This window comes from Phyllopteryx taeniolatus, chromosome 7, assembly GCF_024500385.1.
Source record: "Phyllopteryx taeniolatus isolate TA_2022b chromosome 7, UOR_Ptae_1.2, whole genome shotgun sequence".
Classification (NCBI taxonomy): domain Eukaryota; kingdom Metazoa; phylum Chordata; class Actinopteri; order Syngnathiformes; family Syngnathidae; genus Phyllopteryx; species Phyllopteryx taeniolatus.
The window spans coordinates 29,512,526-29,530,047 of NC_084508.1; the positions used below are offsets into that span (position 1 = coordinate 29,512,526).

General features: G+C 39.8%; 1 protein-coding gene across 1 annotated transcript in view; it reads left to right on the forward strand.

Annotated features, from left to right (window-relative positions):
- The window catches only part of LOC133481326 (BMP/retinoic acid-inducible neural-specific protein 3-like), a 61,974-nt gene extending 45,628 nt beyond the window's left edge, over nt 1–16,346 (forward strand). The window contains exons 6-9 of the mRNA XM_061780535.1: nt 677–913; nt 2,085–2,307; nt 9,916–10,258; nt 15,042–16,346. Coding sequence (XP_061636519.1) covers nt 677–913; nt 2,085–2,307; nt 9,916–10,258; nt 15,042–15,812 — 1,574 coding nt within the window. The 3' untranslated portion in view covers nt 15,813–16,346. The remainder of the gene's footprint in view (nt 1–676; nt 914–2,084; nt 2,308–9,915; nt 10,259–15,041) is intronic.
- Nucleotides 16,347–17,522: the final 1,176 nt, after the last annotated feature.

A 17,522-nucleotide genomic window follows, 5' to 3' on the forward strand; every position in this document is an offset into this window, starting at 1 on the left:
GCAGGCATAAGTTTAGAGCGACTTCCTACCACCAAATACTCCTTCTGCCAGGAGCATCTCCAAGGACACACGCTTGCTGCACCGGAATGCCCAGCTTGGCGCAGACCTCTCTGCAAAAATGGCAAATCCGTCTGCATTTGCACCCCGCCGCAGATGCGCTGTCAAGGAAAATAGAACCCCTGAAACAATGTTTATTGTTCTTCTCACATTTTTTACCACAAAAAGCAAAAACTAAATATAATAGAATGCATGCATTGGTCCTTTGATGCTCTCTAAATTGAGTTCCGATGTACCATCAGGACTCGCATGGCGTCAAGAAGAAGAAAAAAAAGCCACATAACAACAAAAATCAAAACACAGACGGTAGAGTTATTAGGCTGCAATGCATGGCAGTTGTTCAAGTTGTGTCCAACTTGAGAGGCATATTATCTCTCAAAATGTGGGTCAAACTGTTCACCTGCAAGGGTTTTTGACTTTTAGGGTTTCACTGTAATACTGTATGTACAGATGACTAAACATGTTTATAGATTAAGTATTACACCATTACTAATGAACATCCAGCCATCAATTTTCTATATACCACTGTTGACTGTGAAAGAAAACCAGAGTACCTCGAGAGAGCTCACAAAACCGAGGATGAGTTTCAAATTGTACTAAACCAAGTTTGGTTTCCCAGGTTTGCAAATCATCCTTCCAGACTACTTGAGAGAAGGTTTTGTGCAAGCGGCTCTAAGCTACATCGCCTGTAATGGAGAAGGGGAGTTTCTCTGCAAGGATAACGACTGCTGGTGCAGCTGTGACGCCAAGTTCCCACAATGCAACTGTCCATATATGGACATTCAAGCCATGGAGGAGAGTCTGGAGAGAATCACAGAAACATGGGGGCATCTTCACAAAGATTTTGAAGAATCAGGTGAGAATGTACCCTTGAAGATAATCAATTCTAGGTTCCACGTGCAATATAGCTTTCATATTCATGCCTAATCATGGACACTTGCAGGAAAATCAAACTTTCAAGATATAAATTATTCATATGAAAGGGACTCAATATGAATTGGTAAGTGTTGCAGTGTCATACTTTCCTTCCTTTGTTAGTCCTTGTTCTGCAACTTAAAGGTGAACTATAAGTGGTTGTGAATCTTTTTTACTGGTGGAATGTCTGCATAGGACACATTCAAAATACCTCATAACCAAGCAGGGGAAAAATACAAAAAACTAGTTTACAGTATCTTAGAGGAGATTAATCAGCAAAAAAAAATAAAAAATACATTATTTCTAGTCTGGACTTTCATATTACTGTGGAAAAATACTTGAATGGAGGCTCTTCGTATAATGTTTGGTTATCATTGCTGTGCTCCGTCATCCTGCTTAGGTGATTATTATTCAAAAACAAATGGGTGGAATTTTTCCACTTCACATCTCAAATATCCCCAAGTGCAATTACTTTCAAAGTTTATGTTTTAATAGTCAGGTGTAAAGTGAGGTCAGGCGCATGCCCAGAATCCAAACATCCAAGGTGTCATGATGTCCTTTAGCAAAAGATATCAGTGATTTCCATACTGACACCTTATCATCTCTTGACCAGTCCAGATAGATAGTGTTCTAGCCACTAAACAAGGATGGAGAATAAAATCAGTGACCGCTACCCAGCAACAAAGCGTTTGGTTAACTGGATAACAGCTGTTTCTCAACCTTATGTTTTGCAATATTACATTGCTACAGCCTTTAGGGTCCAGGCTTTATGTATTTATTTAGGGGACACTCTAGTCTACTTGAAAAGTGTTGATGTCAGGGATCTGTGTCAGCCACTTGACTTCTTCCTCACCAAATTCATCCAAGCATGCCTTTACCTTGCTTTGTGCACTAAGGCATAGTTAAGCCGGGACTGAAAAGAGTCCTCCCCAAAATGCTCCTACAAAGTTGGAAGCATAGATAATGCTATGGTATAGTGTGAAAATTCGAGTGGAACTAAATTGTCTTGACACAAGCCTTGATGGACAGAATTCAATTAATTGAAGGAAGGTATTTCCATAACCTTTATTTATATTGTGTGGGTGCTTCATGTGCTGTCTCTGTTGTTGCAGATGAATTCAAAGCCTTCTATGCGAGGCTACCCCAAAACCATTTCCTGAATATGTCCACCATCCAACACTTGTGGTCACTCGACACCTTGTTCAATGGGCGATATGAGCAGCTGGAGAACAACATGCGTGTCCTAGCCAAGCGTGCAGAGAGAGTCATCTTCAAACTCTTCAGTTTAAGTAAAAGATGTCACCGACAACCGCAAGTCCGCTTACCAAGAGAGAGGTGAGCAAAATCATCAAAAGATGTCTTTTACCATATCAGTTTTGAAAAAACTGTAAGTATAATACAGGGTTCCAGACAAGCTTTTATTTACTAGGCACACAATGGCCCAGTAATTAAAAATTTTAGGAGGTGTAAACTAGGGCTGTCACTATCGAATCTTTTTAGAATCAATTCTCCTATTGATTATTGGTTGAATAATCAAATGATAATTGCCCTCCTCCACTATTATTATTATTATTATCCATCCATTTTCTGAGCTGCTTCCCCTCACTAGGGTCGCGTGCGTGCTGGAGCCTATCACAGCTATCATCGGGCAGGAGGCGGGGTACACCCTGAACTGGTTGCCAGCCAATCGCAGGGCACATACAAACAAACAACCATTCGCACTCACATGCTGCACACCTAGGGGCAATTTAGAGTCTCCAATTCATGCATGTTTTTGGGATGTGGGGGGAAACCGGAGTGCCCGGAGAAAACCCACGCAGGCACGGGGAGAACATGCAAACTCCACACAGGCGGGTCCGGGGATTGAACCCCGCTCCTCAGAACTGTGAGGCTGACGCTCTAACCAGTCGTCCACCGTGTTGCCATTATTATCATTATTATTATTTATATTATATTATTATATTATATATTATTCTCATTTATGAGGGATGGACTTCTATCCTTGAACTGCATATGTTGGTACTGAGTGGATGGTATAAATGGTGGTGTACAAAAGTTGAGAAAACAAAATGCTCAATGCTAAACAGTTAGCAATTGCGATTAGCATTAGTGTACTAGCAAGGACTATTTTAGGTCAAAAAGCACTACCATTCAGCTAACTCAAAAATCATGTTATATGTACTGTAATTTCTTGTGCGCATTTTTCCCGCCCACAAATTGTCAAAAGTCAACAATGCGCATTATACATAGGTATAGGGGAAAATGGCAAAAACTTTCACATTTTATAAATGTTTGCAACCATCTAGAAGTTATGAAAAAGCTGTACACTTTCATTCCAATATGCCACCGCCACCTAGAGATTATGAGAAAGGTGTAGACTTTCATTCTAATATCCCACCACCCCCTAGAGGTTATGAAAAAGGTGTAGCCTACACTTTAATTCCAATATAACAGGGGTACATATGACTGCATACATGTACAGTTGTGCTCATAAGTTTACTCATAAATTTACATACCCTGGCAGAATTTGTGAAATGTTTTTTTTTTTTTTTTTTTAAATATGACTGATGACTGAACAACAAACATTATTAATTTATTTATGGTTATGTTTTCTTTAATGATAATGCTTTTCTGAAATGATTGACAGTTTAATTTCAATCCCATTAAAATAAATTTAAATGTGTTTTGCCTGGCCCTTCATGTTTTCTTTAAAGAATTGTCCCTATCTTACATATTCTGCCTGGGTAATCAAACATGTGAGAACAACTGTGTGTTTTCTCATTTACTAAATAAAAGTAAGGCTGTGAATTTCAAAATAAGAGCAAGTAAATAAAAAGAAAGTATTACGTGTTCAAATAAAGTGCTTAATTTCAGAATAATTCTTTGAAAAAACTAACAAAATATAGATAATACTTCATGTTTTGATCATATGGGTAGAAGCAAAATCCTGGATTGTAAAAATGCATTATACATCGGTAGAAGAGTTTTCAAGAATTTTGAGGTCAACTTTGGGGGTGCGTATTATACATGGGTGCGCATTATATATGGGAAATTATGGTACATTTCACATCTAGCAGTGTCTTTAAAATCACTTACAGATGCTCCTCTGTCGTGTATGGCAGTTTATCAGTCGCCCAACACTGCAACAGTTGGTTCCGTTTTTTGTTTTGTTTTGTTTTGTTTTGTTTTTTTGTGCGCTTCGAGGCAGACATTTTCCGTTGACCTACGTATATTTGAAGTTGACTTAGCCGAGTTATTCGATTTTTGTTTTTCCCACAGCCCTAGTGCACACTGTAAATTGACTTGCAAAGTAATTATTCAAATTTCCAATGATTTGTTCTGCATTACCGATAATACGCAGCCCCTTGTCTTAAAGACAGAATTTCCTGCCTTTTTTCACCACGACCGTTTCCTCACAAAATGAGTCAGACTCTATCAGGATTTGTCTCCTCTGGCACACTAGGTTTATTGGGGAGAATGTAAGCGCTCATAGTCTTCTTTGTCATTGTGAATTGTTTAAAGAGTTACGTGAAACCTGTAGATTTGCACGATAACCCCACGATCCGCCTCTTTTCACACGTAAGCAAATCACTATAGGGCTGGGTGATATGGCCTTAAAATAAAATCCCTCATTTTTTAAAATGACAATGACATTATTCAAAGCCTGGAGAATGTGGCCCTTTAAACACAACCCTAAATACAGTTAAATAAATACTGTAGTTTAAAATTTTAATACAAATCATTTTGTTATTACACACACACACACACACGCGCACACACACACACACAATGTATATAGGTGGCACCTTAGCCGACTGGTTTGCACTTCTGCCTCACAGTTCTGAGGACCCTGGTTCAAATCCGGCCTCACCTGTTTGGAGTTTGCATGTTCTCCCCGTGTCTGCGTGGGTTTTCTCCGGGACTCTGGTTTCCTCCCACATCCCCAAAATATGCATGGTAGGTTAATTGAAGACTCTAAATTGCCCGTAGGTGTGAATGGGAGTGCGAAAATTTTGGCATCTCAAATTTTGGTATCTAAAAGTATTTGCCTCCTTCTCAAATTCTTAAATTTTTGCATAGTTTTCCCCCTTTAATGTTTAAGATCATCAAAAAAATGTAAACATCAGACAAACATAAACCAAGTGAACTTAAAATTCTGTCTTTAAATTGTGGTTTCATTTATTAGGGGGAAAAAACAATTCAATGTTAACTGGCCCTGTGTGAAAAAGTAGGTTTAGGGGCCCATTACTTTAAAAATGGATTACCAGGAAAATTATTTGTATCAGAATGCTTCAGTTAAAACACTGTACTTATTTCGTTTTGTAATATAACATCAGATCACATATTTTATTGATATAATCAGCCAGAACTGCACGGAATACAAAGTTATCAGTGTCCTTTCACCATTTTTCCTGTCATAACGCGTGTTTTTGTTTGCACATTAAGGACAAAAGCCCTGTTTTTGTTTTGATTCCTCATTTAAAAAAAAAAAAAGACCATTCAAGCAACGTTTCACCAACATGTTTTTGGAATCGTAGGAATCGTATATATATATATATATACGTATATATATATATATATATATATACGTATATATATATATACATATATATATATATATATATACGTATATATATATATATATATATATATATACGTATATATATATATACATATATATATATATACGTATATATATATATATATACATATATATATATATATACGTATATATATATATACATATATATATATATATACGTATATATATACGTATATATATGTATATATATATACATATAATACAAAGTTATCAGTGTCCTTTCACCATTTTTCCTGTCATAACGCGTGTTTTTGTTTGCACATTAAGGACAAAAGCCCTGTTTTTGTTTTGATTCCTCATTTAAAAAAAAAAAAAGACCATTCAAGCAACGTTTCACCAACATGTTTTTGGAATCGTAGGAATCGTATATATATATATATATACGTATATATATATATATATACGATTCCTACGATTCCAAAAACATGTTGGTGAAACGTTGCTTGAATGGTCTTTTTTATATATATACATATATATATATATACGTATATATATATATATATACATATATATATACGTATATATATATATACATATATATATATATATATACGTATATATATATATACATATATATATATATATACGTATATATATACGTATATATATGTATATATATATATATATATATACATACATGTATATGTATATATGTATATATATATATATATATATATATATATATATATATATATATATATATATATATATATCCATCCATCCATCCATCCAGCCGCTTCTCCTCACTAGGGTCGCGGGCGTGCTGGAGCCTATCCCAGCTGTCATCGGGCAGGAGGCGGGGTACACCCTGAACTGGTTGCCAGCCAATCGCAGGGCACATAGAAACTAACAACCATTCGCACTCACAGTCATGCCTACGGGCAATTTAGAGTCTCCAATTAATGCATGTTTTTGGGATGTGGGAGGAAACCGGAGTGCCCGGAGAAAACCCACGCAGGCACGGGGAGAACATGCAAACTCCACACAGGCGGGGACGAGGATTGAACCCCGCACCTCAGAACTGTGAGGCTGACGCTCTAACCAGTCGGTCACCGTGCCGCTATATATGTATGTATATATATATATATGTATGTATGTACACATATATATACATATATATATATATATATATATATATATATACATACGTATATATATATATATATATATATATATATATATACGTATATATATATATATATATGTATATATATATATATATATACACACACTGAACAAAAAAAATTCTACATACACAAAAGGCCATTTCCCTCAAATATTGTTCACAAATCTGTCTAAATCTGTGTCAGTGAGCATTTTTTTCTTTGTCGAGATAATCCATCCCACCTTACAGGTGTGGCATATGAAGATGCTGATTAGGCAGCATGACTATTGCACAGGTGTGCCATAGCAGGTGTGCCATAGGCTGGTCACAATAAAAGGTCACTCTGAAATGTGCAGTTTTTTCACACAGCACAATGCCACAGATGTCGCAAGTTCTGAGGGAGCGTGCAATCAGCATGCTGACTGCAGGAATGTCCTTCAGAGCTGTTGCCCGTGAATTGAATGTTCATTTCTCTACCATAAGCCATCTAAAAGGCGTTTCAGACAATTTGGCAGTACATCCAACCGGCCTCACAAACGCAGACCACGTGTAACCACACCAGCCCAGGACCTCCACATCCAGCATGTTCACCTCCAAGATTGTCTGAGACCAGCCACCTGGACAGCTGCTGCAACAATTGGTTTCCATAACCAAAGAATTTCTGCACAAACTGTCAGAAACCATCTCAGGGAAGCTCATCTGCATGCTCGTCGTCCTTATCGGAGTCTCGAGCTGACTGCAGTTCGTCATCGTAACAGACTTCAGTGGGCGAATGCTCACATTCGATGGCGTCTGGCACGTTGGGGAGGTGTTCTCTTCACGGATGAATCTCAGTTTTCACTGTTCAGGGCAGATGGCAGACAGCGTGTGTGGCGTCGTGTGGGTGAGCGGTTTGCTGATGTCAACATTGTGGATCGAGTGGCCCATGGTGGCGGTGGGGTTATGGTATGGGCAGGCGTATGTTATTGGCAACGAACACAGGTGCCTTTTAGTGATGGTATTTTGCATGCACAGAGATACTGTGACGAGATCCTGAGGCCCATTGTTGTGCCATTCATCCACAACCATCACCTCATGTTGCAGCATGATAATGCATGGCCCCATGTTGCAATGATCTGTGCACAATTCCTGGACGCTGAAAACATCCCAGTTCTTGCATGGCCAGTACCCATTGAGAATGTTTGGCATGCTCTGGATCGGCGTATACGACAGCGTGTTCCAGTTCCTGACAATATCCGGCAACTTCGCACAGCCATTGAAGAGGAATGGACCAACATTCCACAGGCCACAATCAACCACCTGATCAACTCTATGTGAAGGAGATGTGTTGCACTGCGTGAGGCAAATGGTGGTCACACCAGATACTGACTGGTTTTCTGACCCCCCCAGACCCTCACAATAAAGCAGAACTGCACATTTCAGAGTGGCCTTTTATTGTGGCCAGCATAAGGCACACCTGTGCAATAATCATGCTGTGTGATCAGCATCTTGATATGCCACACGTGTGAGGTGGGATGGATTATCTCGACAAAGGAGAAATATTCACTAACACAGATTTAGACAGATTTTTGAACAATATTTGAGGGAAATGGGCTTTTGTGTATGTAGAAAACGTTTTAGATGTTTGAGTCCAGCTCACGAAAAATTGGAGCAAAAACAAAAGTATTGCGTTTATATGTATAGAAAGAGAGAGAGAGAGAGAGGCGGTAGCCGACTGGTTAGCATATCTGCCTCACAGTTCTGAGGACCGGGTTTCAAATCCCGGGCTCGCCTGTGTTTGCATGTTCTCCATGTGCCTGCGTGGGCTTTCTCCTGGCACTCCGGTTTCCTCCGACATCCCAAAAACATGCATGGTCGGTTAATTATAGACTCTAAATTGCCCGTAGGTACGAATGGTTGTTTGTTAAAATGTGCCCTGTCCGCAGTTGCTTGGATTGGGTCCAGCATGCCTGCGACCCTAGTGAGGATAAGCGGTACAGAAAATGAATATATATATATATGGTCAAGTGGTCATGGCAATTCTTTGTCTGCATATAGTAGGTGATGCGAGTGCTTTCTTCAGATTTTCATATTCATGTTACTTCCCACTGCCACACAGGATTGGTTTAAGAGGAATGATGCCTCACATCCCACAAACATTTTCGGATTAGCATACATTTTACTTCACAATAAACTCCCATCTCATCTTCAAAGTGAAACAAATCTGAAAGAAAAGATTTAAAAAAAACAAAAAAAGCTTGCAGATGGTGTGCATTTCCCCTCCTTAGTAAGCAATGGGGATATGAGGCATAAAGGAATCAGTCAAGAAAGTGTTACAGACATAATCATAAGCATTTGTGTGTGTGTGTTTAGGTGTGTGCATGGGTGTGTAGGTGTATGCGTGTGTATGTCAGAGAGAGAGAGAAAGAAAGAGAAAGAGAGGTAAAGAGAGAGAGAATGTCAGAGAGAGCGATCGTATGCCTCGAGCATGCTTCTTTCACGAATGAAGTTAATAGCTTTATTACGTTTTTACCAATTCTTTTTCAGTTGCTTGTAATTATAATTGTGTATTTTGTAGAGGATGACAATTACAAATAGCCTACTTAGATTTCAGTACAGTGAGCAATCTCTTTTCCATAGCAGTTCCTTTTCCCCATATTTAATGTCTAAACTTAGACCAAATGTGTGATTTTATCACAACAAAAATGTGAAAAATGTTAATGGATTGCTGAACTCTGGGAGTCATCACATTTTTGCCAACACAATCAATATCATCATTAGAAAACACTAATGGGTCTTGATGATTAATCTTAACATGATCACTCCTCTGCAATTATCCAGGCCAAGTACTGCAAATTCAATTCACTTAATAATGGAATTAGATGAGAATAAACTTTGGTAGTTTTGCTATTATAGCATTTGACTTTGTACATCTTTAAGACACGTTTGGGTGATTTTGATACTACATTATTTTGAAAACTATTTAAAATATCAAAATTGAGCAGGAATAAAACAAACATGTAATTGGATTTTCAGTCTTATTAGTCTATATATGCAGAGCAATATAGATATAACCTTCACAAACTGTATTGAAAAAAGCGATATTTTAATGCATCAGATTCAACCAGAGGAGTGTTATTCTGGGCATTCACTCGAAGCTTTTGAATATGTTAATACCGTGTCAAGCATGTCACTGCTGCAAAACTTTAAGGATAAAGTCTGTTCTTTGTCTCTTTCTCTGCATTCCCTCCTGCAGGTCTCAGTCCTACTGGCTGAGTCATTTCCAGTCTCGCTTGTATTGTTCAGAGAACAACCAGCTTGGTGCATTCTCTGAGGCACTCCACAGCTGCAGCTGTCGATATGAACACATCCCCTGTCAGCTCCCTCCACCCTGCTCTATTGGCGAAGGCTCCGCTTGTGCAGAGTGTGCACTAGACAACCACACCCGATGTGGCGGCTGCAACCAAGGCTTCACCCTGATACAGGGGATCTGTAAACCAATGGTGGCAGATTCCACAGAAAACTACCTTGGGTTTGAGACAGACCTCCAAGATTTGGAATTAGGCTACCTTCTACAGAGAGCTGATCGTAGGCTCGAGGTATTTACGAAAGTGTACAACCTTAATTTATTGTTTTGTCACTTTTAGGGCTTTCACTAGCGAATCTTTTCAGAATTGATACTCCTATTGATTGAATAATCGAATAATAATCACTCCCCCACCCCACCCCCACTATTATTTTTTTTTTTTTTTGTACTACTAACATGCTTTTTATTCTCATTTATGAGGAATGGAGGTAAATCCTTTAAATGCATATGTTGGTACTGAGTGGAAGGTATAAATTTGGTGTACAGACGCAGCAAAATGCGAAACGGTTAGCAATGGCATTAACCACTATTCAGCTCACACATACTTATGTTATATGTACATTACACAGCTTACAAGTGTCTTAAAAATCACTTAAGTATGCTGCTTTGTCGTTTTTGGGTTAAATTTATCACTGGGCCATCACTGTATCCGCAATAAATGTCAATGTGAAACATAGGTTTCGGTGGCGCAAACATGGTTCAGGGAGCAGTTTATTTTTTATTTTTTGGTTGGAGCATCGAGGCATAAATTGAATGGACCTATTTTTTAAGTCGACTGAGCCGAGTTGTTCGTTTTATTTTTTTTTAAATGTATTTTATTTATTTTTTTCCCAGCCCTAGTCACATTAATTTTAGCTAGCCCGTCAAAAGAGTTTTCCATTGACTGTGTTAGCATTAAGCTGGCGATTTCTAAAACGATCTGTGTCTTGTATTTAAGAATACAATGTGTGTAATTATTTTTGTTGTATTTAGTTTTACAGTAATCTACAACTGCGGTGTCATTAAATAGTTTAAAGCACAGTCAGGGAGAGCAGAATAACATATGTCAAAGGCTTGCTCCAAGCAACCAACTGAGGGTGTGCGCATATGGTCTTGTAGTGGCGTGGTCTCAGAGTGGCGTGTTGTAGCCTATCCCAGCCGACTCTGGGTGAGAGACAGGGTACACCGTGAACTGTTCGCCAGCCAATCGCACGGCACATATAGACAAGCAACCATTTGCACTCACATTCAGACTTACAGGCAATTTGGAGTCTTCATTTAACCTACCATGCATGTTTTTGGGATGTAGGAGGAAACCGGAGTACACGGAGAAAACCTCCACAGGCACAGGAGAACATGCAAACTCCACACAGACGGGGCTGGGATTTGAACCCTGGTCCTCAGAATTGTGAGGCAGATGTGCTAACCAACCGCCTATATTCATGAAATGTTAACCCTCACTGGCAACATCTGATATATTGAGAAAGTTAACTATAAGATACCTGGAAACACTCAAACAGTGCAGGCTATCAAGCTCTGAAGTCCCTTACAGGTGGTTTCTTGGTGTTTACTTTATTTAGTCGCAGTGAAGGTTTTAGTTGAAGTCAAGGTTTTTTCCATCTTCTCATTGATTTCATTTATATATTTCAGGCACGCAAACTCCATACAGGGGAGGCCAGATTTGAACCTCAGAACTAGCTGATGTGTTAACCAGTCACTCACCGTGTCGCCCCTAAAAAAAAATATATATACAGTGGGTACGGAAATTATTCAGACACCCTTTGTTATATTGCAGCCATTTGCTAAAATCATTTAAGTAAATTTTTTTCCCACATTAATGTACACACAGCACCCCGTATTGACAGAAAAAAACAGAATTGTTGAAATTTTTGCAGATTTATTAAAAAAGAAAAACTGAAATATCACACAGCCATAAGTATTCAGACCCTTTCCTCAGTATTGAGTAGAGGCACCCTTTTGAGTTAATACAGTCATGAGTCTTTTTGGGAATGATGCAACAAGTTTTTCACATCTGGATTTGGGGATCTCTGCCATTCCTCCTTAAAGATCCTCTGCAGTTCTGTCAGGTTGCATGGTGAACGTTGGTGGGCAGCCATTTTCAGGTCTGTTCAGAGATGCTCAATCGGGTTTAAGTTAGTGCTCTGGCTGGGTCATTGAAGAACAGTCATGGAGTTGTTCTGAAGACAGAATTGTGGGAAGGCACAGATCTGGCCAAGGTTACAAAAAAAATTTCTGCTCCAATTAAGGTTCCTAAGAGCACAATGGCCTCCATAATCCTGTAATGGAAGACATTTGGGACGATCAGAACCCTTCCTAGACCTGGCCGTCCAGCCAAACTGAGCAAATGAGGGAGAAGAGCCTTGGTGAGAGAGGTAAAGAAGAACCCAAAGATCACTGTGGCTGACCTCCAGAGATGCAGTCGGGAGATGGGAGAAAGTTCGAGAAAGTCAACCATCACTGCAGCCCTCCACCAGTCGGGGCTTTATGGCAGAGTGGCCCGATGGAAGCCTCTCCTCAGTGGAAGACACATGAAAGCCCGCATGGAGTTTGCTCAAAAAACACCTGAAGGACTCCAAGATGGTGAGAAATAATATTCTCTGGTCTGATGAAATCAAGATAGAAATTGTTGGCCTTAATTGTTGGCATGTGTGTAGAAAACCATGCAGTGCTCATCACCTGTCCAATAAAGTCCCAACAGTGTGGCATGGTGGTGGCAGCATCATGCTGTGGGGGTGTTTTTCAGCTGCAGGGACAGGACGACTGGTTGTGATCGAAGGAAAGATGATTGCGGCTAAGTACAGGGATATCCTGGATGAAAACCTTCTCCAGAATGCTCAGGACCTGAGACTGGGCCGAAGGTTCACCTTCCAACAAGACAATGACCCTAAGCACACAGCGAAAAAAACAAAGGAGTGACTCATTGACTGTTTTTGAGTGGCCCAGCCAGAGCCCTGACTTAAAGCCAATTGAGCATCTCTGGAAAGACCTGGAAATGGCTGCCCACCAACGTTCACCATCCAACCTGACAGAACTGGAGAGGATCTGCAAGGAGGAATGGCAGATGATCCCCAAATCCAGGTGTGAAAAACTGCATCATTCCCAAAAAGACTCATGGCTGTATTAGCTAAGGGTGCTTCTACTAAATACTGAGCAAAGGGTCTGAATACTAATGGCTGTGTGATATTTCAATTTTTCTTGTTCAATAAATCTGCAAAAATATCAACAAATCAGTTTTTTTTTCTGTCAATATGGGGTGCTGTGTGTACATTAATGTGGAAAAAAATGAACTTAAATGATTTTAGCAAATGGGTGCAATATAAAAAAGAGTGAACATTTTAAGGGGGTCTGAATACTTTCCGTACCCACTGTAATTGTGTAACTTAGCTATGCAAACTAAGAATACATTGCTTCAAGAACAACAATCCTTTAGAATGTATGAAGTTCAAGCATCTATCTTATTCTGGCTATAATACTGCCACAGCTTTGTTCATCGAACCCATCAACCCAGTGACAAAGGAAATGGTGGTGGCCCACTGAAATACACTTCTTGCATAACAATAAAGACAAAAAGCAGCTTCATATCAACGATGTGTGTTGTACAATTTACATGTTGCCCGCAAAACTCTGCACATATGAGCATAAATGATACTCATTAAACCAATTACACTATTGTCTCTATACATTCATGATAAATGGTAAAGACATGCAATTGTTCTGATATTTTCACAAACGCATACATACCTCAGAAATAACACCATCTATTTTGCTGTCTGCTATTATGTGAATGGAAAATGGCTGCCACGTCCTGGCACTTCAGATCACAGATCCCTCTGGTTAATTGCAACAACATAATGAGGCTCCGGCGGCACGGTGGCCCGACTGGTTAGAGCGTCAGCCTCACAGTTCTGAGGACCCGGGTTCAATCCCTGGCCCCGCCTGTGTGGAGTTTGCATGTTCTCCCCGTGCCTGCGTGGGTTTTCTCCGGGCACTCCGGTTTCCTCCCACATCCCAAAAACATGCATTAATTGGAGACTCTAAATTGCCCGTAGGCATGACTGTGAGTGCGAATGGTTGTTAGTTTCTATGTGCCCTGCGATTGGCTGGCAACCAGTTCAGGGTGTACCCCGCCTCCTGCCCGATGACAGCTGGGATAGGCTCCAGCACGCCCGCGACCCTAGTGAGGAGAAGCGGCTCAGAAAATGGATGGATGGATGTTCCGAGCCATAATAGAATTTCATTTGGGACTCAACGGTAGAGACATTTTTGGCATTACAAGTGTAAATATATCACTTTTGACTGTTTTTTCTGAGAAATAATTATTAACGTTTGAATTATAACTGTCAGTCATTAAAATGCTAATAAGTAAACTTTATTTTCAAAATGAAATTCAGTGAGGTCTGTCTTTACCATTACTGAACAAATTATATGAAAATGACTTACAGTATATGTATCCAGTGTGTGTGTGTGAGAGAGAGAAAGACATCTCCAGATTCAGACATTACTAAACTTTTTGACATATTTAAAATATATTACCTTAAACAGAAGCAGTACGGATGACAGAAGGGTCCAACTCACACACGCACGCAAACGGAGCAGTGAGGACCATGCGAAGTCGCAATGATATCAAGCTCGCAAGCAATGTTATTAAACTCACCTTTCAAATTTCAGAAGTACAATCAGATGTAAAACTTGATATAAATAAATAGCAATTCCAGCAGACAGCGAGTGACACACACCATCTGGTCTTTTGTTATAACATGGCCAGTTGACCAAAGATTGCATTTCACAGCAGAAGTACATTAGAGTGGGGAACTACATTCGCAAAAAAAACATAACACACTCTGTATTACAAAGGCTAACCCTTCTGGCGAGAGAAGAACTTTCAAAATATTTATTGTACATAGATTTAGCCTTAATGCATGTCACTGGGCCTCTTTTTATTTATTTTGTGCTCGAAATGTGAGTCAATGTCCTTACTGTATGGATGACTATGTTCTGTTCCTTTTCCTTGTCAGGTTCATGCAATTTTCATCAGCAATGACATGCGTCTTAATAGCTGGTTTGATCCCTCATGGAGAAAGAGGATGCTGCTGACACTGAAAAGTAATAAGTACAAGTCCAACATGGTCCACATGCTGCTAGGAATCTCTCTTCAGGTTTGCCATACAAAGAACAGCACACTGGAGCCTGCTCTTACACTCTACATCAATCCTTTTGGTGGTAGCCATTCAGAGAGCTGGTACATTCCTGTCAATGAAAACAATTTTCCTGACTGGCAGGCAACAAAGCTAGACCTGCCCTTTGAGTGTTACAATTGGACACTGACTCTTGGTAACAAGTGGAAGACATTCTTCGAAACAATCCATGTCTACCTGCGGAGCAGGATAACGACACAAAATGGAGTGAATGAGAGTGTATATTATGAACCTTTAGAGATGACAGATCCTGGACGTAATCTGGGCTACATGAAAATCAACAGCATCCAGGTGTTTGGTTACAGTATGCACTTTGACCCAGAGGCTATACGTGACTTGATTCTGCAACTGGACTACCCTTATACCCAAGGTTCCCAGGACACAGCTATGCTGCAGCTCTTGGAAATACGTGACCGGGTAAACCGGCTATCTCCTCAAGGTCAACCGAGGTTGGATTTATTTGCCTGTCTTCTCCGACACCGACTTAAACTGACTACCAGTGAAGTAGCTCGCATTCATGCCTCCTTGGAGGCCTTCAGCTCCCGTCTGACCAAATCAGTGGATTATGAAACCACTAAGCTTTGCAGTTAACAGCTGCTTGGCAAGGTCTCACTTTGAAACTGTCACATGAATATTATCTGGACTTCTCTGGACACACAGTTTGTGGTGTATTTGTTTACATGTATAACCATGTAAAGTGTTTAATCATGAGTGGACCAAGTGAGGGCAGCTGCAGAATGTACTCTGTAAACCAACTCTTTCTCCTTTGTGGAGACGACCCTCATGGGCATATCAATGGATAGTGTGTATCGGTGAAAGAATGCACAACTCTTTCCCAATATAGCCTAAGCAAATGTACAGTGTACTGCAGTAGAAAATCAGATACCAGACATCATACCTAATGATGCAAATCTAACTATTGTTTATAAGACTGCTCAGCTTTACTGTAAGCACCAAACCCAATGAATGGACAAATGAATTCATGGAAAAATGTTGCAATCTGTTTGTTTGTATTTTTTATATGTCCCTTTGCTTCAGTGACAGTGCTCTCTCTTTCCATAAACCCCAGAATACAGAGGTGTCAATATTTTGTAGATAAATTGATATTAAAACACATGTAACAGATACCAGCTGGTGGACTATTTTTCATGCCTCTCTCTTTGTCGTTGTCCAATTTCAAACGTCACAGAAAAATGGATGCATCTTTCTCTTCTCCTTACAATAAGTAAATTTTATCACACCAAAACAATAATAGGTTGAAAAAAGCACTGGATTACATATGCTCTGTTTTATCTTTAACACAAAGCTTTGGATTTTGAAAAATGCAGTAGAACAATATCATAAGACCTTTATAAACATTCTTAATAGCCATAGAAGTGTAAAAATATGCTAACCAATGTGAACATAATATTGCTTTTCTCTTTCCCTCGTGCTTGCCCTTAAAGGAAGACACACAAACACACACACACACACACACACACACAGAAATTGTATAATGTAAATGTAAAATCAATTAAAAACACTCTACCTTTGAAAACTAGTTGTGACATGTATAGAAGCTAGCCAGGCCAGTAATGACCTAATGTGAATAGTAAAACACACAACCTGAAGTTTGCTGACTTCAGCCACACATTTTTCACCCACCGATTCTTCTGCTTACTCATCTACATGACTACCAGTGGTCCACTCTTGAGACACCATGCATCATATTCGGTGGCAAGGCACAGGAATAACACTCACACTAACACTCCAAACCGTGATTTCCACGGCATGGTTAAAGAACAGGACAGAACAGGTGTGCATCCATATGAGCCTCGTGTCATTGAAATACAAAATAATGATGACATTTACACACTAGGGGTTTAATAGACTGGTCGACTTGTCGACTTTACAATTCCACAATGGCGTTTAGAGTTTAATGTTGAGTACTTGCTGATCACGTGTTTTTGGCTTAAGGAGGAGGCATAACCAGTGGCACCAACAGTTGAGTATACTGAGTGAAATGAGTCCATTGCCTTCATTGATTAAAATTGTCTCATTGTCATGATCTGTGTCCTGGAAAAGGAACTGTCCTTTTTGGAGCTTGGGTGGCGTTTTGTGCCTCGCTTTTCCCTCTCTCTCCAGCAATCATCACCTCCTCGCCCGCGGACCTGTTCTCAATCAGCACTCATCACTGCCTGCATATAAGCCTGCCAGATCCAGGGATCCAGCACCAGCGTATTCACACTCATCCGTGGTACACAGGCCGACTCTCAAGATCCCTTCTCTGAGTGCTTGATTTGATTACTTGGTTTCCCGCAT